General features: G+C 43.1%; 1 protein-coding gene across 1 annotated transcript; it reads left to right on the top strand.

The window, feature by feature from the left end:
* NIT2 (nitrilase family member 2) lies at window positions 1–22,601 on the top strand (the record flags this gene model as incomplete). The annotated part of the gene is made up of 10 exons (XM_080696499.1): window positions 1–169; window positions 764–882; window positions 2,784–2,904; window positions 3,832–3,920; window positions 11,546–11,639; window positions 12,148–12,222; window positions 13,285–13,363; window positions 19,137–19,235; window positions 21,882–21,937; window positions 22,510–22,601. The coding sequence occupies 10 exons, from the start codon at window positions 1–3 to the stop codon at window positions 22,599–22,601; spliced, it is 993 nt and encodes a 330-aa protein (XP_080552625.1).
* Between the last annotated feature and the right edge of the window lie 4,536 nt (window positions 22,602–27,137).

A 27,137-nucleotide genomic window follows, 5' to 3' on the forward strand; every position in this document is an offset into this window, starting at 1 on the left:
ATGGCCCCGCCTTCCCGCCCCTTCGCCCGGCGCTCCCGGGAGCCATGGCTAGTAAGTGTCGGCCGCGGAGGTTTCCTGGGGCGCAGGTGTCCTCGCCCGGGCGGGGAGGGCGAGGGCGGCGGGCGGGAGGGCGCGGTGGGGGCGCGCCCGGGGATCCCGACTTCCCGGGGCGCCCGATCCTTGCCCCTGTTTTATTTTATTTTTATTTTTTGTGGTACTGGGGATGGAACCCGAGGGCCTTGTGCCTCTGCCCGCGCCTGTTTTAGGTTTGTTTACATCTAGATTCTGAAACTGTTTCACAAGTTGCATTCAAGAGTTATATTTAATGAGCCGGGCGTGCTGGTATAGACTTCTAGTCCCAGTACTTGGGAGGCTGAGATAGGAGGATCCGGGTTCGCGGCCAACCTCAGCTACTTAGGACATCTGCAACTTAGTGAGATCCTGTTTGAAGACAAAGAATAAAATAAAATAAAATAAAATAAAAAGGACTGGAGGTGTAACTGGGAGGTAGAATGGCCCTGGGTTCCATCCCCAGCACCACACACAGAGACAACAGTTAAATTTAGCTTTTAGGGATAGGTAGGAGCCAAAGAGGACCTCAGCAGAGGCCAGGTTTTGTCACTGTAAACAATCGGATCCATTAGATTGTTAGTTGTGGCATTCAGAAATATTTCCAGACAGTGCCAGGTGCCCTTTATTTGAGAACTATGGCTCTGACCTTAGTGGCCAGCTCTTCTGATAACTGTTTTATCTTTGCCCTCAGCTTTCCGATTGGCCCTTATCCAGCTTCGAGTGTCTTCCATCAAATCAGAAAATGTCATTAGAGCTTGTAACTTTGTTCGGGAGGCAGCAAAGCAAGGAGCCCAAATAGTTTCTCTCCCGGTGAGTATAAAGCAAATACGACTCAGCTGGAGACCTAGCTGAGTCCTGTTTGCTAGCTCCAGCTATATTTTTTAAGCCCCAGCATCATTACATGATTGTATTAGCTTTGTCTGTTACAAAGACTTTTTAGCAAAGGTCTTTATCATAGGATTTACCAACATGGTTATTGGTCTTTAACTTTAGAATTATCTACCCTGTTCAGACAATATAATCGTAGTGTATTAAAGGACTTACCCTAAAAATAAAACTCTTGGTGTTTGGATACTTACTTTGTTCTGTGTATAATTTTTTGTAGGACCAGAAGATGTTGGTTTTAGCGCCAAACCTCCAACACTTTAAATTAAAAAAAAAAAATGTTTAGAGACATTTAAAACTGGCTTCTTAAAGCAAACAGGACTTTGCATCATTTTTGTGGGTGGTTTCCTGAACAAGAGCACCAGATAAAGGTTGCACCACATTTGTTTGTCATCAAGTACAGAGTTAGCCCGAGACTAGTATCCCAGGTTGCCAGGACATGCATCTTCTGGCCTAGTCTTCAAAGGACCATGGGATCAGTGTTTTGGACTACTCCGGATAACCTTGTTCCCCTTCAGCTATGGGGAGGAGGAAGTTCTTGGAAAGTATTAGATTAGCTGGAGAATTTTCAGGGCCACCTTGTCTTTTAGTTAGGCTCAGCCTGCCTCAAATGTGGCCAATGAGCAGAAATGTGTGTGTGTGTGTGTGTGTGTGTGTGTGTGTGTGTGTGTGTGTGTGTTACAGGGGATTGAACCTAAGGGCATTCTACCTTCTAGCAAGCTCAGGCCCCAACACCCACCCTTTTTTTTGAAACAGGGTCTCTAGGTTGCTGAGGCTGTCCTGAACTTTCAATCCTCCTGTCTCAGCTTCCCAAGTACTGGGATTATAGGAGTGAGCTACCATGCCTGGCTGAGCAGAAATCTGTAACAAGGGAATTTGAGATCTTAGAGGCAGAGAGGGAGTGTGTGTGTGTGTGTGTGTGTGTGTGTGTGTGTGTGTGTGTGTGTTGCTGGGGATCAGACCTATGGCCTCACACATGCTAAGCAAGTGCTTTAGCACTGAGCTACACTCCAAGCCTTTGGAATCTTCCTGTTAATCCAGTCTTCCTTATGGTGCCACTCATGGGGCTTACATGTAACTCTCTACCTAATTCTGATCTCTTGTTGGTTTGTATTTGGTGAGGGTAAAAGTATACAGCCCAGAGGTGAAAACACTTGAGTTCGGTGTGTCCTCTCTTCACTGCCTCTCTGCCTCTCTGACATGCTTCTTGTATAAGCCAATGATCTCTGGTTTTGAGTTTCTTAGTGCCGACCTAGTACATGGCAATGCCGTTAAATGCAACGTGAATGAATTAGAGATGAAATCTAGTAATTTTTGCCTGTTGTTTTCTGAATGTCAGAGAGCTATTGAAGACAGTGAACAAAAGACTCTGCAGAATCAGGATGCCAGGAAGAGGTCATTTACAGAAGAGGAGATCCCTGAACCTCTATGGCTTTTGAAGCTTTTGTGTGTTTTTTTCATATATAGGTTTTATTGCTTTGCCTAGTTAGTAGTATAATTTTGAATTTAAGAATTAATCTCAGCACCCCAAAGCCTAATTTGTAGTAAGGTCTGGGTACCCGAGATTGAGAACTCCTTGTTCTGCAGCCTCAGGGTGGAGGCAGGTGCAACCTTCTGCCAGGGTGACCAGGTTCTGACAGAGCTCACAAGACCTGCCTCCTCTGCCCCCTTGGGTAGCTGGTTAGGCTTGCCCTTTGTCTCTTAGCTGTGTTTTACCCATTCAAGTGAGACGAGAGCTGGAATGAGCAGCTGTGTTCTTTCAGCAGAAGATGGGTTGGACTTTTGGTGGGTCCCCTCCCCACTTTTTTCTGCTCACATTATTCTAGGAATGCTTTAATTCTCCATATGGCACGAAATATTTTCCTGAATATGCAGAGAAAATTCCTGGTGAATCCACACAGAAGCTTTCTGAAGTAGCAAAGGAGTGCAGCATCTATCTCATTGGAGGTAACTTCTTTCCATGAGGCATAATGTCCTGAATGTTAAAGAAGTTTGAACAGCTGTGGTTATATTTAAACTGTGGAACACAATTCAGCCCTTGGAAATAAGTTCAGCATGATTGTGGATATGGTATTCCCATTCAGATTAACGTTTCACAAAAGACAACTTGTATATGTAGTTAGGTATGTGAAGGCATAGTAAATATTGTATAGATACACATACTGATACTGATGGTTTTCCTGGAGAAGAAGTAGGAATACAGGGGCAGGTAGAAATGGAAGAAATTGTAGCTATGTCTTTTATTATTACTAACATTGGATTGAGAAAAAGGTTTTGATAGAGGCCACGTATACATAAAAGTTTTATTTTTGTGGTTTTGAGGCAAATTTTGAAATGTTCAGTTTACTAAAATAAAAAAAAATTAACACAGGGAAACTATTCTAAACAAAGTTATCTCTGTATTATGATACGTTGAGGGGTAGAAATCAGTAAGAGGCAGCAATGCAGGAAGCATAGAGAGACAACTACATCCAGGCCTGTGACTTAATATCCTCATCTGGAGGCCTTTTTGGGTATAGTTTTCTTGCAGGATCTTGTGAATTTAAGTCGAGCAACAAGAAATTCTACCTTTTGCTCTGTTACGTAGTGAACGTTGCGTAAGATCATGGCTGAATTTCAGAAGAGTTTGGCATTTGAGCTAATTTTTCAAACCTGTCTTTGGCATTTGATCTAATTTCATCTACACCTTGGAATTTATCTCTGAAACAATATATTCAAGGAAGGGGGGAAATGGTTATATAAGATTTAGCCAAGAGTAAAATTTGTCATTGGATCCAGGTGACAATTTGTCAGGCCTTTACACAGTTGTCACAAAATAACTTTCCATTCTTTTTATTCTTTTGTGTACCTGTGTGTTTTCTCTCTGAATGAAAGGCTCCATTCCTGAAGAGGATGCTGGAAAATTATATAACACCTGTGCCGTGTTTGGGCCAGATGGAAATTTACTTGTAAAACACAGAAAGGTGAGTAGGGAATATGCAAGTCTTATTACCTCTCAGTTTTCTATGAGGTTGCCTAATCCCTCTTATCCCACACACATGTGTCTGGCTGATTGGTACTAGTGGCTGTTTTTGCCACTTGAATTTTTATGTAATGCATACGACTCATTCTGTCAATTTCTGCAAAGGAACAAGCTACAAGAATTTCTCTTAGGATTTCGTTGGTTATATAGCGATTGATTTGGGGGAGTCGACCTCTTTCCATACTAGATGCATATACATTTAGGATTGCTATCTTTTCCTGATGAACTGGTATTTTTATCATAGTGTCTCTTTTTTTTCCTTTGTCTTATAGAAAGTTTTATTTTTCCTAATCCTATAGGCACTTCAAGCTTGTTTGATAAAAAGATACATACATGTTTAATTTTTTATTAAAGACGTATACAAGTTTATTTATTAGGTAAACATATATGTTTCTTTTTATTTTAAATGGTTCCTTTGTAGACAGCATACAGTTGGATCTTACTTTTTTATTCCTGCTGACAGTTTCTGGTGTGTGTGTGTGTGTGTGTGTGGTGTGTGTGTGTGTGTGTGTGTGTGTGTGTGTGTGTGTGTGTGTTTGCTGGGGTTTGAACTCAGAGGCATTCTACACCTCCGGCTCTATTTTATTTTATTTATATTTTACTTTTTATTATTTTGCGGTACTGGGGACAGAACCCAGGGGCATTGTACCTCTGAGCTATACCCTCAGCCCTATTTTTTAGTCTTTTTTATTGTTGAAACAGGGGCTCACCGAGTAGCGAATGGCCTCTCTAAGCAGCTGAAGATGTCCACGAAGGATGTCCATGAACTGCAATCCTCTGGTCTCAGCCTGTCAAATGCTTGGATTACAAGTATATGCCACCACCCTGGCTTCCTATTTTATTTTTTATTTTGAAACATGATATCACTAAGTTGCTGAGAGCCTCACTAAGTTTCTGAGGCTGGCTTCGAATTTGTAGTCCTCAGGTCTCAGCCTTTCAAATAATGGGATTACAGCATGTACCACCCTGCCTGGCTAGTTTTTGCTTTTTAACAAGTGGCTTATCCATTTATATTTTTTCTTCTTCTTTTTCTTTTTCTTCTTCTTCTTATTATTATTATTACTATTATTATTATTATTATTATTATTATTATTATTATTATTATGAAACAGGGTCTCACTGAGTTGCAAAGGGCCTTGCCAGGTAGCTGAGGCTGTCTGAACCGTGATCCTCCGGTTTCCACCTCCTAAATGCTGGGATTATAAGCATGAGCCATCACGCCTGGGCCATAATACTGTTATTGACATGGTTAGATTTTGGTGTACAGATATTTTAGTTTTCCTTTTGTTCCTAATTTCTGCATTTTTTGGTTTAATTGAATATGTTTTAGATTATTTTAATTATCTATTGACTTTTTTAAACTTCTTTGCTCTTTTCTTTATATTTTTGAATACTGGAGATTGAACTCAGAGCCGAGCATATGCTAGGCAAGCACTATACCAATTACATACTGGAATATAGGTTGTAGATATTCTGGATTCTGTGATAGTCCTCCAAAAAGTTTTGAGTGTTTTTGTCTTAGCAGGAGTTAACTTGGCTGTGCTGAAACACCCAGTTATTACTTCCTTTGTGAGGGGAGCTGCAGCATTAGCTGTGCTTCCTTTTAAAGTCATTAAGTCTTATCTGGTTGCTTGGAGGCTGCGTGACCCATTTAATTCAGTGGTCATCCAAAGATTTGGACAGATCTCGTAATGCAGAGTTTAGGGTTCTGCTTCCTTGGCCTTCCTTTTTTAGGTTTTCTTAAGTCAGTGTTATCGTGGGGAGTTTTCATTACCACTCATAATGGCAGCCAGGGCCTTATTTAAGGCTCAACGCCGTAAACAAATGGGAAACACCGACTTCTGCTCCCTTCACCAGGCATTGGTTCCCTTTGGGCATTGCCTGCTTTTGGTTGTTCTTCAGTGCTTTACGTAGTTGTGGCTTCTGCTTTTGTCCAGAATTCATAGTTAAACATGAGATTGTTGGACTGATTGGAACCATTTTATCATTGTAGTAAGAGCCAACGTTGGGCTATTAATCCTTTTTTATTTCCTTATGGTACTGAACGCAGGAGCATTCTACCTCTGAGCTGCACTTCTTTCTTTCTTTCTTTTTTTTTTTTTTTTTGGTGGTACTGGGGTTCCTGGAAGCCCTTCTACCTCCAGGCTACACTCCCAGACCTGTTTTTATATTTTTGAAACAGGGTCTCTTACACCAGTGTGGCTGGCTTCGAACCTGCGCGATCCTCCTGTTTCTGCTTCCCAAGAGCGGGGATTACAAGCGTGTGCCACCAAGCCCGGCTGTTTTTTTGTTTTGAAATAGGGTCTTACTAGGTTCCTGAGAGTCTCACTAAGTTGCTGAGACTGTCCTCGAACCTGCTGTCCTCCTGTCTCGGCCTTCCAAGTATTTGTGTGCCACCACACTCTGCTACATTTATTTTATTTTTTAAGTTTTTATTTATTTGTAAATGTTCATACGTGCATTGTAGTCATGCATCTCATTGGGATATAAAACTTGTGGAGATATACATGCACACATCACCCAATCAGCCCTTACCCAATCCCTGTCCCCTTCCCTCCCCCTCCCTCCTTCCCATGTTTGGCCTTGTGATTGACTGATATGTTTGTTTAAGTACATCATGTGCTTTAAAGAGTTTCCCTCTTCCCCCTCCCATCCCCTCAGATAGGTCACCTTGATTGCTCCTCTATAGGATCCCTTCTTCACCTAGAGCTCCTCCTGTCACCCATCTTTCCCCAGTTTTCACATAGTAGGGAAAGCATCTGATTTCTTATTTTTTGTGACATTTCATTGTAAATGCCATAATTTTGTTCTCCTTTATGGCTGGGTAAAATTTTATTGTGTACATATCCCATAGTTTTTTAATCCACTCATCTGTTGATGGAGATGCTGGCTGGTTCCATACTGTGGCAATGATGAATTGTGCAGCTATGACCATAAAAACTCATGCAATAGTTTGGTAGTTTGGTTTTCATTCTTTTGGGTAGATACCGAGAAATGGTATTGCTGGATCATATGGTAAGTTTGTTCCCATTCTTCTGAAGCTCTTCCCTACTGTTTTTCAAAGTGGTTGCACTAATTTGCAATCCCACCAATAATGTATTGGAGTTTCTACTTCTCCACATCCAATCAATTACAGTTTCTTTCTCCCTTGGAAGTCCTTTTATTTTCCACACTTATTCCCACTTACTGAAATCCTGAAAGCCAGAAAGTGAGTAACTTTGATGAGATGATCCACTCACAACCCATTTTTTTTTTTTTATTAGAGTTCACTTGAATTTGGGAATCTGCTGAGAGATGAGGTGAAGCAGCAGCAGCTTCAAGTGCTTCCTGACTGCATGGTTGCAGGGACCCGCTGGCCCTTTGCTGTGGGACAGGCCCCAGTTTTGGCCTCACCGTGCCACAGGCCCCAGTCCCTGCCTCGCTGGCTCTAGTCCCAGCCTCGCCGAGTGGCAGGCCCCGGTCCCTGTCACCAGGGGCAGGATATCTGTAGATGTTCCCATTTTTCTTCCTTCTTCCGTAGGTTTTTTTTTGTTGTTTGTTTGTTTGTTTTTTGTTTTAGTAGGAGAAAACGGTGGGTGTCTTTTGCAGGGGCCAGGAACCGAATACCTAGCAGTGATGGATTTTCCATTCCCTCAGAAAGCAGAGGCCCACAGCGGGATCTGCTGCTCCAAGGGTATCATCGTCCCCAGCACTGCACAGAGGAGCACAGCGGCCATGAGCCCTGAGGTTTCCCTGGATGCACGGCGCAGTGGGTCTGGCTGGGCCATGTGGGGGCTCCCTTAGTCGCGCCCTGAACATTTTTCTTACATAGTATGTTCTCCAGAATTCCTGACCATGTGGGGCAGGCGCAGTCTACTTTTGGGGACATTTCTTCAACAGTTCATGGTAGATTGGATTGGATCTGTCTGCCTCTCCCAAATACTTGCTGCCACCACAGCCATCTTGGTCTATCTCTTCTCTCTTATATTTTAGATAGAAAGTCATGACTGGAAATGTCTCTGTATGTTGTCCCAATAAGATATTAACCCGCCGGGCGTGGTGGCGCACGCTTGTAATCCCCGCGCTTGGGAGGCGGAGACAGGAGGATCGCGCAGGTTCGAAGCCAGCCGTGCTGGCGTAAGAGACCCTGTTTCAAAAATATAAAAATAGGTCTGGGAGTGTAGCCCGGAGGAAGGAGGGCTTCCAGGAACCCCAGTACCACCAAAAAAAAAAAAAAAGATATTAACCCAAAATCTGTTGTCCAGGGTTTCTCAGAGGAATACATGTCCTATTTGGTTGCTCCAGCCATGGCCACCGCCATCTTGGCCGGATCTCTATTTTATTTTTTTGTGGTACTGGAGATGGAACCCAGGAGCATTTTACCTCTGAGCTATATCCCCAGCCTTAATTTTTAGTCCATTTATTTATTTATTTATTTATTTTACAGGTCTGGGGATGGAACCAGGGGCATTCGACCTCTGAGCTACACCCCCTGCGCTATTTTTTATTCTTTATTTTGAACCCGGGTCTCACTAAGTTGCAGAGGGCCTCACTAAGTAGCTGAAGCTGTCCGCGAACCGCGATCCTCCGATCCGGGTCTCAGCCTCTTGAATACTGGGATTACAAGCATGCACCACCACACCCGGCTTAGTCCTTTTATTTTTGAAACGAGGTTTTATTGAGTTTAGAAGGGCCTCACTAAGTAGTTGAGGCTGTCAGTGAACCGTGATCCTCCAGTCTCCACCTCCTCAATGCTGGGATTACAAGCATGTGCCACCACGCCCCGCTTGCATTTATTTTATATTGGTATTTTTGAAAGTTTTTCATTTTCTCTTGTTTCTTGCTAGTATATAGAAATACAACTCGTTTTTAATATATCGACCTTTAATCAGGAACCTTTCTAAATTTACTCATTAATTCTAATAATTTATTTGTAGATTTTTTTTTTCCAGTACTGGGGATGGAACCCAGGGGCAGTCTACCTCTGAGCTATACGCCCAGCCCTATTTTTTAAATTTTTATTTAGAAACAAGGTCTCACTAAGTTGCAAAAGGCCTCACTAAGTAGTTGAGGCTGGATTACAACCATGTGCCACCATGCCTCACTTATTTTGTAGATTTTTTTTTTTTTTTTTTGGTGGTACTGAGGGTGGAGCCCCAGGGCTTCTCTACCTCTGCACTATACTCCCAGACCTATTTTATACTTTATTTGGAAACAGGGTCTCACTAAATTGCTGAGAGCCTCACTAAGTAGCTGAGGATAACTTCAAACCTGTGCGATCCTCCTGTCTCAGCCTCGCAACAGCTGAGATTACAAGCGTGCACCACCATTTGTAGATTTTTTGAGTACCACCTATTAGTGAGAATAATGACAGATTTCATTCTTCTCAAACCTGAACCTTCTTAGCCGGGCGTGGTGGCGCACGCTTGTAATCCCCGCGCTTGGGAGGCAGAGACAGGAGGATCGCGCAGGTTCGAAGCCAGCCACCCGCGCTGGTTTAGGAGACCCTGTTTCCAAATAAAAATGTAAAAATAGGTCTGGGAGTGTAGCCCGGAGGTAGAAGGGCTTCCAGGAACCCCAGTACCACAAAAAAAAAAAAAAAAAAAAAACCTGAACCTTCTTGTACCTTATTGCTTGAATAGGATAATGTTAAAGAACAGATGTCCTATTTCTAGTCTCAGAGGGAAGGTGTTCAATATTTTACCCTTAAGTATGATGTTTGTTTAGGAGTTTGACAGATACCCTATCAGATTTCAAAAGTCCCCTTCCGCTGGGTGTGGTGGCACATGCTTGTAATCCCAGCATTTGGAAGGCTGGGACAGGAGGATCTCACAGGTTCAAAGCCAGCCTCAGCTACTTAGTGAGACCCTGTTTCCAAATAAATTATAAAATAGGGCTGGGTGTAGCCCGGAATTAGAAAGCTTCTGGGTTCTGCTGAGATATGGCTGCCCAGCTAAGGGTCATAAATGTGTGTGAGACCCGGTGAGTGCATTTAGACAGTGGAGTAAGTAGGAATCCAGGTCTGCCCGTTAAATTTCTTGCATGAGCCTCCATTTTCTCCTACTTGCTATTTAGATGGGTGTATCTGGGATAGCTTTTGAAGCTACTTGAAGATGATAGAGATTCATTTTGGTCCTTGAACAATTGTGAGGACTAAGTTTTCATTAACACAATTTCTCTCCTGGCTAATTTGGCTTTACTGAGCAAGAAATAAACTTGTCTTTGTTAAAAAATAAAAAAAAAGAAAGAAAGCTTCTGGGTTCTACCCCCAGTATCACACACACACACAAAGGTCCCCTTCCTAGAAGAGTTTTTTTCCTCTTTTGTTTATTTATTTTGGAGATTGAGTCTTGGGGCATTCTATCTCTGAGCAACACCCCCACACCTTTTTAATTTTTATTTTGAAACTGAGTCTTGCTAAGTTGCTGAGGATGGTTTCAGGAATATCTCTGACTCACTCTCCCAAGTATTGGGATTACAGTTGTGTGCCACCACACCTGGCTGTTTTATTTTTAAAAATCATGAACAGTTGTAGAAGTTTACAAATATGTGTTGGGGATGGAAGCTCAGTGATAGCTTGCATAGCATATGCGTGGCCTAAGTTTGATTCCCAGCTGTGGAAAAAAAAATGTTTACCAATTACTCAGTATACAGCCAGGCATGGTGGCCCACACTTGTAATCCCAGCACTTGGGAGGATTACGCAGGTTCAAAGCCAGCCTCATCTACTCAGTGAGGCACTCATAAACTTAGTGAGACACTGTTTCCAAATAAAATAGAAAATAAGTCTGGGAGTGTAGCCCAGAGGTAGAAAACCTCTGGGTTTCATCCCTAGGACCACATAAAACAAAACCAAAGTAAGTGCTCAGTATAAATCTCTAGAGATGATTATATGATTTTTATCTTGTATTTTATTAGTGATAAATTCCATAAATTTTCTAATGTTCAAACACATTTGCTTTCCTTGAATACATCTCATTTAGAAATAATGAATTTTTTTCTCATTGCTGAATTTGGTTTGCACAATTGCGACCAGTTATTAAATTCTACTCATTCTCTACCTCTCCTGCCAATTGGTCAGTTTGATTCTGATTGTGATTCTGTGAATTTTTCATTTAGCATTTTTATAGTGCATGAAAAGCGACACACTAATTATTTTCTATAGGAAACGTAAAAATTGAGATAGAAAACAGGCTATAAAATCTACAACTCAGCAGGGTATGGTGGTGCACATCTGTAATCCTAGTTCTTGGGAGACTGAGTGCGACAGGAGTATTACAGATTCAAGGACAGCCTCAGCAAGACTCCGTTTAAAAAAAAATAAAAAATAGGCTGGTTATAGCTCAGAGGTAGAATGCCCTGAGGCTTGATCCCCAGTACCACACACACATACACATTCCAGTTCCTCATAGTCGGATTCCTTTTGCTCAACTGTCAGCCAGTGTGTGGATGGATTAGGGGCAGGGCTGGATGCTCTTGGTACAGTTGATCTTAGAGCACTTCCAGGCCTGCCCATGGAAAGGTTTCTGTTGTTACTGCCATAAACTCTGCTGGAAAAGTATAACCAAATCACTTATTTGTGATGCAGATCCATCTGTTTGACATTGATGTTCCTGGGAAAATTACATTTCAAGAATCTAAAACATTGAGTCCTGGTGATAGTTTCTCCACATTTGATACTCGTACGTACCAGATAAATTTGCCTCTTCTAGTAATTCTAGGGAGGAGGAGGAGGTATTCCTTTATTTTATGTCTCTCCATCTTCGTCACATAACCTGATTAAAAGTCCAGAAGCGAGGAAAGCAGAGAACAGGGTGAGACCTGGGAAGTTTGGTCCAAATGGAGAACTAAGGGTTTGACACAGTTTTACTCTTCCACTTGGTCATAGCCTCCTATGACTGCTTCCAGAGTGTTCCTCTTAGATAGGCTCTGATAGGCTCTCCCCCCCCCACACACTTTAGATAATGAGCATGCAGTTAGAATGAATTTCTCATCTCTGTTCTGATGATGTAATGTCTTGATGAGGTGAAGTCCCACGAGGACCGAGGATAAGCTCAATAGTCTCCGTCCAGGAGTCCTATGTTAGTTTCTCTCTGTCCGTGTTTTGTGGTCATAAGTCATGGCTTTACTCCACCACATCATGCTACAGGAAATTGATTTTCCATTTGTGTGTTTTCTGTTTGGAAACAGCTTACTGCAGAGTGGGCCTGGGCATCTGCTATGACATCCGTTTTGCTGAGCTCGCACAAGTCTACGCGCAGAGAGGTAAGGCAGTGCTACGGGTGTGTTACGTAGTCCCTTGGAAGGTTGGTTCTGGGCCGGTCTGTGTGGTGGAGGGATCCCTAAGAACAGGCTGCACAAAATTTGTAAAATCTTGCACAAATACAAAAAAAAAAAAAAAAAAAAAGGTGGTGGTGGAGTCTTAATTTCTCCATGTCTGGCTCCTCCACTCCATCTGGCTTCTCAGACTTGCTGCATTTGGAGGATAGGGTTCGCAGAAGCCATGCTCCTAAGTGTCTTTAACCCTTTAAGCACTTCCTGTCATTGTATTTGGAGCCCCATAAAAATGAAGGAGTGGTCTCCACTGCACTCAGGTGTAGTCAGTGACATTTTGGTCCAAACAAGAAGCATGCTAGTGTCTGAAAAGCACGCAGAGGCCAGTCACAGATCTGGGTTCTGGTTCCAATTCTTCCCCTTAATTGGCACAGTGCTTTGGGTAAGTCACTTAACCTCTTGAACAGTATGGTCTATGGTAATGAATATTAAGAGGAGAAAATGTGTAAAGTCCTTCTGTGGTAATCAGCAAAGATCTGCCTTGCTAGACTGCTGAAGCTACTTCTGATTTGACTCCCACTTAAGGGAAAGTGAAGTGGTGAGGCCGGTTTGTCTGTCTTCTCAGCAGCAGGTGGAGGTGTGTGGCTCTGGGGCTAACAGGCTTTTTTTGAGTCTTATCTATTGATGAGCACTAGAGCTCATCAGTACCCTACTCTCCCCTAATTTCAGTTGAAGAGTCACAAGTCATGGTTGTTGGTCATGTGACTGACCATATGGTTCTGAGAAAAATTTGAATCATACTTGTCTAACTTTTTTTTTTTAAAGTGAAGGTACTTGTTATGATTTTAGTCATCAATCCCACTTCTCTGTGGCTATGTAATTTATGTGTAAATCTCTAAAAGACTTCAGAGCCACATTTTAATGCTGCTGACTCTAGCTGACTTTTTGTCCTTGGAAAAGTTTAAATTTGGTCCCTGTGGGGTAAAAATAAAGGGGAGGGACTGATGTTGAGTTTTAGTTCATCCACTCCTGTTTGGCTTTTCACTCCCCAAGGCTGCCAGCTGCTGGTGTATCCTGGAGCTTTCAACTTGACCACAGGACCAGCACACTGGGAGCTGCTTCAGAGAGGCCGGTAAGAAAGAACGTGAGCATCTCAGTGCTTCCCCTCTATGGAAAGATTTCTGGTTTGGTGGAAGTAGCAGCCTTCCTGAAATGGCACTCTGCGTCTGACCCAGCATGCACTAGCATCCCGATGCAAGTGCAGGAAGGGTTCTGCTGCTAGGCATCTTCTCCGAAGCCATAGGACCAAGCTCAAGAATTTTGAGGACCATGTTTTTTTGTTGTTTTGCTTTTTCTGTACTGGAGATTGAACCCAGGGGCATTATTCTACCTCTCAGTTATACCCTCAGCCCTATTTTTTATTCTTTATTGTGAAATAGGGTCTCACTAAGTTGTGCAGGCCTCACTAAGTAGCTGAGGCTGGCCATGAACCTGCACTCCTCCTGTCTCAGCCTCCTAGGTACTGGGATTACAACTGTGTGCCATGCCTGGCAGGGAACCGGGATTTCTGCATCGAGCTACACGCCCTGCCCTATTTTTTATTCTTTGTTTTGAAACAGGGTCTCACTGAGTTGTGGAGGTCCTCACTAAGTAGCTGAGGCTGTCCACGAACCCCGATCCTCCAGCCTCAGCCTCCCAAATGCTGGGATTATAAGCGCGTGCCACCACGCCCGACTGGTTTGGTCTCTCTTAAGACAGTTACCAGCAACTTTTTTTTTCCCTGTGGTACTAGGGGTGGAACCCATGGGCTTTTCTACCTCTGAGCTATACTCCCAGACTTGTTTTATACTTTATTTGGAAAAAAGGGTCTCATTAAGTTGTACCAGCATCTTTTACAGAGAAATGGAGAGCCACAAAACTTATGTACTCAGGACTTCCGAAGCTAGGAAAAGGAAGGGTTGAGTCCAGAGAGAAATACAGCTGAATGTGCCATTCTGATTAGGGTACTTGTCCTGCTCCACACTCCACACCAACTACTAGTTCTGTAGGTACTCTGCCAAGAAACTTATTCTGAGCTCTTGTTCTTCTAACCTATAAATCCAGGGCCTTGTAGAAGTATCTTTGGCATGCCACAGTTGCTTTTTCCTGAGTTCTGTAAGGCTGAGGGTTGTTTGAAGGGCTAATAGCAGAGGCAGAGGTAACATGGGAGGAAGAAACTGACTGTGGGTATAGGTAAAGTGCTCTATACAGATCCTGAAATGCTGTCAGGGCATGTGTTTTTCTTCATTAATTATATTTCAAGCACAGGTTAGTGAATTTTTATATATGCATTCACCTACAACAAGATCAACATGTAGATTATTTTCAGCCCCCTAAAGGCTCTTTTGTGGCCCCTCCTGGTCAACACTCTTCTCTCTGTCCAGAGAAAGCTGTTATTTTCACTTTTAGAGATGACAATAATTTTTAATGGGAAGGTAAGAGGTTTGGGCTGATGGCAGAGTGGAAGATAAGAGTAGAAGGTCTGTGGTACTGTAACTATTAGTGAATGTACAATCTTGCCAAAAATAAGAAAAGTTGGAATGGGCTAATGTGCCTATTGACTCAGTGTTTTATTCAGCATTTTCACTGCTGAAAGTTTCACACTGAAATACCCAAGAAACATAATTTGAAAGGAAGAAGGATTTGTTTGTTCGCACTCCTGGAGGTCTTTGTCCATGTTATGGTAGCTGTGGTGCAGAGCTCAGGGCATGGTGTAGGAGCGGCATCCACCCTCAGCTCATGGCTGCGCACAATTAGGGAGAGAGCAAGATAGTACAGTGGCCTGGCTGGGCCAAGCCCCCAGGGATCCACCCTCCAGCCATGTCCTGCCTCTGAACGTGGCAGAGATGTTTAACACTTGAGGGTTTGGGTACACTTTAAATCCAAGCCATAGCACAGAAGCCATAGCACTGCCCCAGAAGTGGATTGATGTACCTGGGCTGCCACCTGACGTTTCTGTCTAATTTGAGATAGAGCCATTGCCACCATTCGCAGGGTGTGGTGACACATGCCTATAATCCTGGTACTTGGGAGGCTGAGACAGGAGAATTGCAGGTTCAAAGACAGACTCAGCCACTTAGTGAGGCCCTCAGCAACCTAGTGAGACTCTTTCAAAATACAAAATAAAATAGGGCTGGGAGTATAACATGAAGGTAGATGGCTCTGGGTTTACTCTGTAGTAAAACACACACACACACACATACACACACACACACACACACACACACACACACTCTCTTATACAAGAAGATATGCATAGGTTATATGCAAATATTATACTATTTTAAAAACCCTTTATATTTTAACTGATACATAAAACATACTTATACATATTAATGAAGTACATTGAGCAATTTTCTTTTCTTTTTTTTTTTTTTTTGGCGATACTAGGGATGGAATCCAGAAGCATTCTACCTCCGAGCTACACGCCCAGCCCTACTTTTAGTCTTTGTGTGTGTGTGTGGTACTGGAGGTGGAACAAGCAGGGTCTCACTAAGTTGCTGAGAGCCTCACTAAGTAGCTAAGGCTGTCCGCGAACCTGGATCCTCCTGTCTCAGCCTTCCAAATGCTGGGATTACAAGCGTGCGCCACCACACCCAGCTAGCAATTTTCAAATCAGGTCAAACATATCTTCTCTAGTCACATACAGTGGCATGTGTCTATCGCCCCAGTACTTGCTAGGCTGAGGCAGGAGGATCACTTGAGTCAAGGAGTTTGAGACCAGCCTGGGCAATATAGTGAGACCCTATATCAAAATAATTCCCCCAATTCATAATTCCTTAAACAGTTATCATTTCTTCATGGCATGAAGTTTAAAAATCCTTTCTTCTAACTTTCTGAAATGCACACTGCATTATTGTTGCCTATGGTCACCCTGCTGTGCACAGAACTTCTTGTTCCTGTGTAACCTTAACTTAGTCACAGTGATCAGACTTTGCCCGTCCCTCTCCACCCCTATCGCCCTCTGGTAATGATCATTGTGCTTCCAACTTCTATAAGAACCACTTTTTAGGTCCACATATATAAGTGAGGTCATGCAGTGCATGTCTTTCTCTGCCTGGCTTACTTCACTTAATATAATGATCTTTAGTTCTATCCCTGTCATTACCACTGAGAGGATTTCATTTTTTCCCCTGGCTTATTCCATTGGGTGTGTGTACCACATTTTCTGTATCCATTTATCAGATGATGGACACTTGTTCCCATTGCCTGGCTTTGTGAGCAGTGCTGCAGTGAACATGGGAGTGCAGATTCTTCGCATACTGATTTCATTTCCTTTGGCTATACACCCAGGAATGTGGTTGTTATAGCATATGGTAGTTGTTTTTAACTCTTTGAGGACCCTCCATACTGTTTTCCATAATGGCTGTACTAATTTACATTCCCACTAGCAATGTGCAACGATTCCCTTTGCTCCACATTCTTATCAGCACTTGTTATCTTCAGTCTTTTTGATAATAGCTGTTCTGAGATGAGATGATGTCTTACTGTGGTTCTGACTTGCATTTCTCTCATGATTAGTGATATTGAACACCTTTTCTTGTACCTGTTGGCCATTTGTGTTAATCAGCTGTCACTCTGACAATATAACTGTGATAAACTCTATAAGGATGGAAAGTTGATGTTACCTGATAGTTTCAAGACATTCAATTCCCAGGTTGCTTGGCCCAGTTTGTTTTTTGGGGGCGGATTGAAGGATCATACCCAGGGCCCATGCATGCTGTCACGGACCTACACTCTCAGCCTCTGGCCCTGTTGCCTTGGGCTTGTGGTGGTTCTCATGAACTTGTCATGGCTGGAGCACGTGGCAGAAGAGACCTGTCCACCTCCTGGTGGCCAGGAAGCAAAGACAGAAAGAGAAGGGGCCAGGTTCCTGATGTCTCCTTCAGGGGCACACAGCCTATGACCTAACTTCTTCCTGTAGGACCTACCTACTGAAAGTTCCACCATCTCCCAGTAGTGCCATGGGCTAGGGGCCAACCTTCAATATGTGGTCCTTTGGAGCACATTAAAGATGTAAACTATAGAACCATTTTATGTGTTCTTTTGAAAAATACATTTTTTTTTTTGTGGTACTGGGGATGGAACCAAGGGGCATTGCACCTCCGAGTTACACCCTCAGTCCTATTTTTTAGTTAGTTTATTTATTTATTTATTTATTTATTTATTTATTTATTTATTACGGGTCTGGGGATGGAACTCAGGGGCATTCTACCTCTCAGTTATACCCTCAACCCTGTTTTTTATTCTTTTTTGTGAAATAGGGTCTCACTAAGTTGTGTAGGTCTAAGTAGCTGAGGCTGGCCATGAACCTGCACTCCTCCTGTCTCAGCCTCCTAGGTACTGGGATTACAACCGTGTGCCACCATGCCTGGCAGAGGACCGGGGTTTCTGCATCGAGCTACACCCCCTGCCCTATTTTTTATTCTTTGTTTTGAAACAGGGTCTCACTGAGTTGCAGATGGCCTCACTAAGTAGCTGAGGCTGTCCACAAATCACGATCCTCCGGTCTCAGCCTCCCAAATGCTGGGATTATAAGCGTGCGCCACCACGCCTGCCTATTTTTTTTATTTTTTGAAACAGGGTCTCACTGAGTTGCAAGGTCTCACTAAGTAGCTGAGGCTGGCCATGAACCACGATCCTCCGGTTTCCACTTCCTGAATGCTGGGATTACAAGCATGCACCACCATGCCTGGCCTTATGACTCATTTTTTAATTAGTTTTAAAAATTTTTTTGGTATTGCATATATAGCCTAGATATTAAGCCCTTGTCAGATACATAGTTTGTTTTCTCCCATCTTGTAAGTTGCTTCTGCACTCTCGTTTCCTTTGCTATGCATAAGTTTTTTAGTTGGTGTAATCCCATTTGCCTATTTATGCTTGTTTCTGTGTTTATAATCTTGCCTAAAAAAAGACATTTTAGTGTCCTTAAGTGTTTCCTAGTTTTCAGGTGTGTGTGTGTGTGGGGGGTGGTACTGGGGATTGAACCCAGAGGCATTCAACCTCAAGCTATACCCCCAGCCCTATTTTTTATTCTTTTTTTATTTTTTATTTATTTATTTGTGTGTGTGTGTGTGTGTGTGTGTGTGTGTGTGTGTGTGTGTGTGTGTGTTCCTGGGGTTCCTGGAAATCCTTCTACCTCCAGGCTATGCTCCAAGACCTATTTTTATACTTTTTAATTTGGAAACAGGGTCTCTAAAGCCAGCACAGCTGGCTTTGAGCCTGCACGATCCTCCTGTCTCTGCCTTCCAAGTGCAGGGATTACAAGCATGTACCACCACGCACGGTTATATATTTTTGAACAGGGTCTCACTGAGTTGCAAAGGGCCTAAGTAACTGAGACTGTTTGCGAACCACGATCCTCCTGTTTCAACTCCTAAATGCTGAGATTACAAGCATGTGCTACCACTCCCGGCTTATTCTTTATTTTTGAAACAGGGTCTAAGACGTAAAGGGCTTAAGCAGTTGAGGCTGGCTGTGAATCTACAATCCTCTTGTCTCAGCTTCCCAAATGCTGAGATTACAAATTGTACCACCATACCTGGCTTTTCTATTTTTGAGGAACTAGGGATTGAGCCCAGGGGCATTCTACCTATGAGCTCCACCCCCAGCCCTGTTTTTTATTCTTTATTTTCAAACAGGGTCTCACAAAGTTGGGGAAGGCCTCACTAAACAACAGAGGCTGGTCATGAAACTGTGATCCTCCTGTCTCAGCCTCCCAAGTACTGGGATTACAAGTGTGTGCCACCACACCCAGCTTCCTAAATCCTTTTTAAATTATTTTTATTAAAGTATCCACTGGGTATAGAAAATTGTTGCAGATTTATAATTTATGAGTTACTTCTTTTCTCCTCCATTGACTACAGAGCTGTTGATAATCAGGTATATGTGGCCACAGCCTCTCCTGCTCGGGATGAAAAAGCCTCCTATGTTGCCTGGGGACACAGCACGGTCGTGAATCCTTGGTGAGTGTCTGAGGACGGGCTCAGTGGGGGTTTGAGAGATGACACATGGCAGGTGGAGTGCCTTCTGTGACCAGGCCCCTCCAACTCCCAGTCCCCAGGAGTATGAATAAAAGTAGCTTCCACTTGAAAACCATGTGAAGAAGAAATGGTGCTACTCCCCTGAGTGTTTGGCTATAGCCCTCTTCTGTATACGTAACCTTTATTGTCAGTTGTACTTTGGATTACTTAGGGTATCAAGGCAGTAATGATAGGTGTTTTCAGTAGAAGAGGCTTCTGAACTCTCCTGGCTTTTGGTTAAAATTTAGGCTGCTAGAGCTGGGCGTGGTGACACACTCTTGTAATCCCAGTACTTGGGAGGGTGAGACAGGAGGATCCAGGTTCAAGGGTAGCCTCAGCCACTTAGGCCATTCGCAGCTTAGTGAAACCATTTCAATATAGAATAAAAAATTGGGCTGGGGGTGTAGCTTGAAGGTAGAATGCCCCTGGGTTCAATCCCTAGCACGCACGCGCACACACACACACTTAGGCTGACTGGTTCTAGTGCAGGAATGAGTTGCAGGGCAAGACTTTGCTGTCAGCCTGATTAAAGAAGCAGTAATAAGGGTTAGTAAGGGAAAATATGACCCTGTCTCTTGTGAAAGAGTAAAGGGTTTTATTACTCTCAATGAAAGCAGTATGTAAGTCTATCCAGATGCACACACAGCCATATCACATTTTAACACATGATCTTGGCCTCAACTCTGATTACTAAACTCAGTTTATTGATGGCAGAACTGCACTACACAATTGAAGTAGCTAGAACTGGTATTTGGATCTAGGACTTTGGACTTCAGAACTTGGCTTTCTTCCACACTATTTCTGTGTGGGAAAGACACACACACACACACACACACACACACACACACACGCTTCTACACCAGAGACCTAAACTGGTGTGGAAATACCAGTTATATCATACCAGTTACATACTAATAAGGTTAGTATGATCAATAATAAGACTAAAAAGAATACCTACCACCACTCATTATTAACATTATAGCACCCAAAAATCAGTGTATATAATGGGGAGACCTTGGAAAACATGACTAGTGAAAGATTTCTCATGACCCTCCTACAGGTTAGGATTAAAATTGGATGAGGAGCATTGAGTAGATCATTGGTAGATCACTTTCCTACCACGTGGAAGGCCCTGCATTCAGATCTCTAGCACCACAAAACAAACAAACTGGGGGCCACTGGGGGACTGGAAAGGTTATGCTGGCTTGAAAATTTGTGTGTTAGCATCAAGCTCCTTTGCCTGGTTGTTAGTGGCGGCTTCCTGGATTGGCCTCTTAGGCAGTTCTGCTCCAATCCTGATTGAACCAGCTGCTTCTGACACAAAATAATTGTATATGACCTGCCTTTTTCTTTTTCCTTCTATAGTGTTTTGGGGCCCTATGGCTTATAGTGACATTGGGATGGGTGCTTGGGATTTCACTGAGAGGGGAACCCCCACCCCCATGGTACTAGGGATTGAACTCAGGGGAAGTCTACTGAAACAAGGTCTAAGGCTGATCTTGAACCTGAGATCTTCCTGTTTCAGCCTCCCAAGTACTGGGATTACAGGAATGTACCACCCTGCTCACCTAAGAGGGATCTGTGAATGCCAGGACAAATGGGCAAGAATTAGAGAATGACATAAAAGTATTTAGTTAAGTGACATTAATGGTGATGTTTTGTAGCACATCTGTGCCAGAAATGTTTATGGCTGTCTGGTAAGTGGAACTGTTATGTCAGATTGTTTATTACAGGTTGCTTTTGAAAACATTTATTTTACTAGGTATGTTTTGAATTCCTGCTTGGCGCCATGAGACTAAGCACTAGAAATAGTTTTCCAGATTGGTCTTTCTCGGAGTTTGTTCCTGCTAGCATGTAGATTCCCCACCACTTCTTAGACCCTGTTATAGGCTGGGATCTTTTTTTGGGGGGGGTCTGGGGATGGAACCCAGGGGCGTCCCTGCCTTATTTTTTTTATTCTTTATTTTAAAACTGAGTCTCACTGAGTTGCAGAGGGCCTAAGTAGCTGAGGCTGTCCGCGAAACGCGATCCTCCAGTCTCAGCCTCCCGAATGCTGGGATTACAAGTGTGCACCACCACGCCCGGCTTAGGCTGGAATCTTTTGCTTGAATCTGAAATCGAGATTCATTAGCATAGTGATGCAGGCTCAAGGGCCTAGATAGGCCAAGCCTCACCACCCTCTGATTGGGTAGCAACCTGGGCAGGCTCATGAGGAATTCAAGACTGCCCTTGGAGGGACCTCACTGAAGTACACTCATGAAGAAGTAGGGTGGTGCTTCCTGTTGGCTACAGGTAGTTTTATTCCCAGATGTTTATAATCATAGTAATTATTTCCTTGCAGTTTACAAAATACCCTCTTCTCCATAATTCTCTCACGAAGCATCACATAGATATTGGTGATTTCAGAGGACTTGCCCCACAGTCACACAGTTCCTTAAACGATAATCCAGTAATTTCTAACCCTTTCTTGTTTTAGATCTCAGAATCTTTCCCCCTTGGCCTGTGAGACAGGGGGAAAAAAAAAAGTAGTGATCTTGACTATTACCAGATGTCAGAGAATCTACTCATTCTCCTCTGAATCTTTTTCAGGGGGGAGGTCCTTGACAAAGCTGGCACTGAAGAGATGATCCTGTATTCAGACATAGGTAAGCACTGCCCCGGCAACTTAGGTCTCTGACAGTTTAGGTCCATTGCTCTGAGTGCAGATCCATTCCTCCAAGGTTTCTGTCACTTGCAAGGGTTCCACTGTTGCTCATTTATGCTTGAGGGTGTTCTGGTGTTGCTTCTGAAGCCAAGTCCTGAGGGATGCAGCTCAGCGTTTTTTGGTTTGGTGTGCTATGACCCCAGAACCACTGCCAGGCCATAGGTGCATTTAGATAATGTTGATGCTAGTGAGCCACTTGCTGAGACTGTTTTTATAATTTTGGCAAGAAATCTTGGTTAGTGAGGAATTGCATTTTTTTTTTTTTGGTACTGGGGGTAGAACTCCCCAGGGGCTTTTCTAGCTCCAGGCTGTACACTCAGACCTATTTTTTATACTTTATTTGGAAACAGGGTCTAAGTTGCTGAGAGCCTCAGTAAGTAGCAGAGGCAGGCTTTGAGCCTGTGTGATCCTGTCTCAGCCTCCCAAGTGCGGGGATTACAAGCGTGTGCCACCACCACGCCCAGCTAGGAGTTGCAAATTATTAATCATGCACTTTCCCCTTTTTTTTTTCAGACCTGCAGAAGTTGGCTGAAATACGCCAGCAGATCCCCATTTTTAGACAGAAGAGATCAGACCTCTATGCAGTGGAGACAAAAAATCCCTAGTGTTCCCAACGTGTCATAAAAACAGGAAGATAAAATTCTGCAACACAATCAACTCCCTACTGAATTCTTTTTTGGGGGAATATATAGGATTCTGGAATTGAACACAGGTCTCAGCGTTAAGGAAAGTATACTATCGCAGAGCTAAACACCAGTCCCGTTAATTTCTTTTGAAATCCCTTCCCTCCTTTTTTTGGTACTAGGGATTGAAAGTAGGAGCATTCTATCTCTGGGCTTATATTCCAGCCCTCTTTTAAAATTTTGAAACAGGGTCTCACTAAGTTTCTTGGGTTCTCCGTAATTGCTGAGGCTGGCCTTGATCCTGGGGTCCTCCTGTCTCAGCCTCCCAACTACTAGAATTATAGGTGTTTGCAACCAGTAGGGATCTTTTTCCATTGCATTAATTTCAGCCTTTTCCTGTCTAGAAAGCTCAGTTGAGATGACAGAACCTTAGCACACACCGATGTCCTCCTTATTAAGTAGTTCGAAAGGATGCAGACCAGCATCAAAGAGCAGAAAGAGGAGGCTTTGAAGTGTCTTACATATTTAAGTTGCATCAGGACAGCTAATAAACATATCCTGGTGACTGACTCACCTTGTATAAATGTGTTTATCCCATCTGCTGGAGTTAGAATCTACTATCTGGAAAACATGGTTTGCTGCCACCATTCGTTTTCAAGAGTACCTTGAAATGATTTTTGTGGTACTGGGTGTGGAACCCAGAGGGTTTCTACCTCCGGGCTATACTCCCAGACCTATTTTACATTTTATTTGGAAACAGGGTCTCACTAAGTAGCTGAGGCTGGCTTTGAACCTGTGCGATCCTCCTGTCTCAGCCTACCAGGTGCAGAGATTACAAGCACATACCACCATGCTGAGTGAAATTATTGTAGCTATGGAAAGCAAGGTGATGGCTCTTTGGTGTTTGCCAAAGAAGTGACACCCTTTCCATTCCTAGCAGCTGCTTGGACTCTTAAATTCAAAGAGCTAAAAATTCAACCCCAGACCTCCCTGGTCTTAGAAGACCAGGCGTCTTCTAAGTGAGCACCGGGCGTGGTGGCGCACGCTTGTAATCCCCGCGCTTGGGAGGCGGAGACAGGAGGATCGCGCAGGTTCGAAGCCAGCTTCACTGGCTTAGGAGACCCTGTTTCCAAAAAATAAAATAGGTCTGGGAGTGTAGCCCTGAGGTAGAAGGGCTTCCAGGAACCCCAGCACCACCAAAAAAAAAAAAAAAAAAAAAAAAGACTGGATGAACAGTGAGTTCCATGGGAAAAAGGGCAGTGGTAGCACTGATGAAAGAACTCAGTATAACACTGACAGGACTGTCTGAAAGTCTCTTTTTTGGTGCCTTTTCCCCACTAACTCCACTTAACCACTCTTTGGTCTTCTCATAATCTTTTTGCACAATTAAAAAGCATAGAATTCTATTAATTGTTTTGGTTTCTGTGTGTTACAGCTACTGGTGAAGTATTCAACCAGCTGTCTGGGGGGAATCTTGATTTGTGTAGCAATATTCACTGATTTCCATAGTGAATACTTCACTGTGGCTGTGTTCAAGGCATTAACATGACACCTCTAAGCCAGGCTTGGTAGTATACACTTGTAATCCCAGTACTTGGGAGGCTGAGGCAAGGATCGTGGTTCACGGCCAGCCTGATACTTAGTGAGGCCCTCTGCAACTTATTGAGGCCTTGTTTCAAAATAAAGAATAAAAATAGGACTGGGGGTGTAGCTTGGAGGTAGAATGCCCTTGGGTTCCAACCCCAGTAACACACACACACACACACGACATCTCTAGTGTTGGGATCATTATGTGCACAATTGGCTTTTGTGATTTAGTGCAGTATTGCTCTAGCACACCACTGCTTTTATATAATAGGTATTTTGCACGGGGGCCTTCTACTGTTTTATTTTGAAACAGGATCTTGCTAAGTTGCCGAGGCTGGCCTCCAATCTTAAGTACTGAGATTACAGACATGTGCACTGCCCAGCTATAAACAAAAATTTTAAACAGAAGACTCATAAGCATATATTCTGTTAGCTATGAGTGAAGACATACTATGAGATGGAAGGATTGTAAATTCAAGGACAGCCTCAAGCAACCTAGACACCCTGTTCAAAAACATAACAAAAAAAAAGGATAGCGGTGTAGTCTAGAGGTAGAATGTCCCTGGGTTCAATTTTCAGTATTCAAATTAAAAAAATTATTTTTCAGTACTGGGTATTAAGTCCAGGACTTCACACAAGCTAGGTAGAGACACTGTATCACTGAGCTACATTCTTAGGCTAGTAAAAAAAATTTTTTTTTTGCAGGTCTGGGGCTGGAACCCAGGGGCATTCTACCTCCGAGCTACATACAGCCCCTGCCCTATTTTTTATTCTTTATTTTGAAACCGGTTCTCACTGAGTTGCAGAGGGCCTAAGTACCTGAGGCTGTCTGCGAATCGCAATCCTCCAGTCTCAGCCTCCCGAATGCTAGGATCATAAGTGTGCACCACCACGCCCGGCTAAATTCATTTTTCTTTTGCCAGAGGACTTCACACAAGCTAGGCAGAGACACTATCACTGAGCTACATATTTAGGCTAGTAAAATTCTTTTTTTTTTTTTGCCAGGTGTGGTGGCACAAGCTTGTTTGTAATCCCCATGCTTGGGAGGCCGAAACAGGAGGATTGCCTAGGTTCGAAGCCAGCCTCAGCTGGCTTAGGAGACCCTGTTTCAAAATAAAAATATAAAAATAGGTCTGGGAGTATAGCTCGGAGTAGAAAGCCTCTGGATTCCATCCCCAGTACCACCAAAAAATAAATAAATAAAAATTCATTTTTTTGGTGTGTGGTACTGGGGTGGAACCCAGGGGTTTTTCTAACTCCAGGGTGTACTCCCAGACATATTTTACACTTTATTTGGAAATTGGGTCAAGTTGCTGAGAGCCTAAGTAGCTGAGGCTGGCTTCGAACCTGTGCAATTCTCCTGTCTTAGCCTCCCAAGCATGGGAATTAAAACGAGTGTGTGCCACCACGCCTGGCTCAAAATTCATTTTTATATATTGATCTTGTGTCCTACAATTTTGCTAAATTCACATTCAGAACATGTAGAAATAGGAGGCCAATGCACTATGATTCTCTACATATTTTACAAAGAGAGGAATAGGCAGCTTTTAATAGAGACAGTCCTGTTTTTTTTGTGTGGTACTAGGAATACAACCCAGAGGCATTCTACCTCCAAACTATACTTCCAGCCCTATTCTTATTCTTTAATTTTAAATAGGTTCTAAGTTGTGGAGGGCCTTACAAGTTGCTAAGGATCATCTTGAACCTGTGTTCCTCCTGTCTCAGTCTCCAAGGTACTGGGATTACAAGTGTGTGCCACCATGCCAGCTGGAAACAGTCCTTTAAAGGACATTTGTGTAATGAAAAGTTTTGGTAGACACTGTCTCTGGGGCACAGGACAGATTATTTTACTATCCAATATAATGTTTCACTCTGATGCAGAAGTCAGGTTTGGTTACAGCCAGTTCATACATCACAGTGGCTGGTACATATACCCACTTGTTTGTGCAGTAGATCCAGCCATGTTGCTCCCTTAGGATCTGGGACACTTTAAGCCTGTTGTCTTGACTTAGAAGTCTCATATGATCTGCCAGAATTCAGGAAAATATAGTTGCAAAAAAGTGTAAAAATCTCAGACTCTTATAATTTTAGACACAGCAGATAACTGGGAAAAAAAAATCAGGTACAATTGTTTAATGCAGAAGTTGCTCATAGATTATCTAGGACACAGATCATTTTTGCAGAAAATTGCACTACAGCCCATCCTGTGTCCCCCTGTACATCTCTAGATAAACCCTCTCAAGACCTTTTAGGACAACAAATGCAGTCATGTTATCTGCAAGTACTGGAGAAATAGCCAGGTGTCTGGGAGCTCTTATCCTACTACCTTTGACCTCCTTCCCTGCTTCAGATGGGATCAGGCACAACAGCTCTTATTGTCCCAGTGATCAGCAGGTTCTCCAGCAGGGAGACCATCTAGAAGGGTCTAAGAGTAGAAGCTCTGGATTCCAGTGATAACTTGTACAGTATAAACTTAAACCAGACAATTTTCATGCTGCCTAATTCTAAATTCCAAAATATTTCACAAATAAGCCTTTCTTCTGATGCCTCTTTTAGGCTATCAGCAGAGAGATCTCACTTTTACCTTATTCTTGAAGGGAAGCCTTGGGCTTGTTGACTATACAGAGATGAGATTTATTTTAAATCACAAATACCCCCAGCTCTTTAAAACTCCAACCTGTGGCCTGGGTATGCATTGAGTGCCTAAACCACGTTTGGCCAAAATTTAAGAACATATTATGAGAAACTACCAACAGTGGCCTACAAACAACAGGAAGAAGCCAAGCATGGTGGCACAACGCTTATAATCCCAGTATTTAGGAGGCTGATGTAACAGGAGAATAGCATGTTCATGGCCAGCCCCAGCAATTCAGCAATTCAAAATAAAAGAATAAAAAGGGCCAAAGGCATAGCTCAGAGGTAGACTGCATT

Source organism: Muscardinus avellanarius (assembly GCF_963383645.1).
Source record: "Muscardinus avellanarius genome assembly, chromosome: 5".
NCBI lineage: Eukaryota > Metazoa > Chordata > Mammalia > Rodentia > Gliridae > Muscardinus > Muscardinus avellanarius.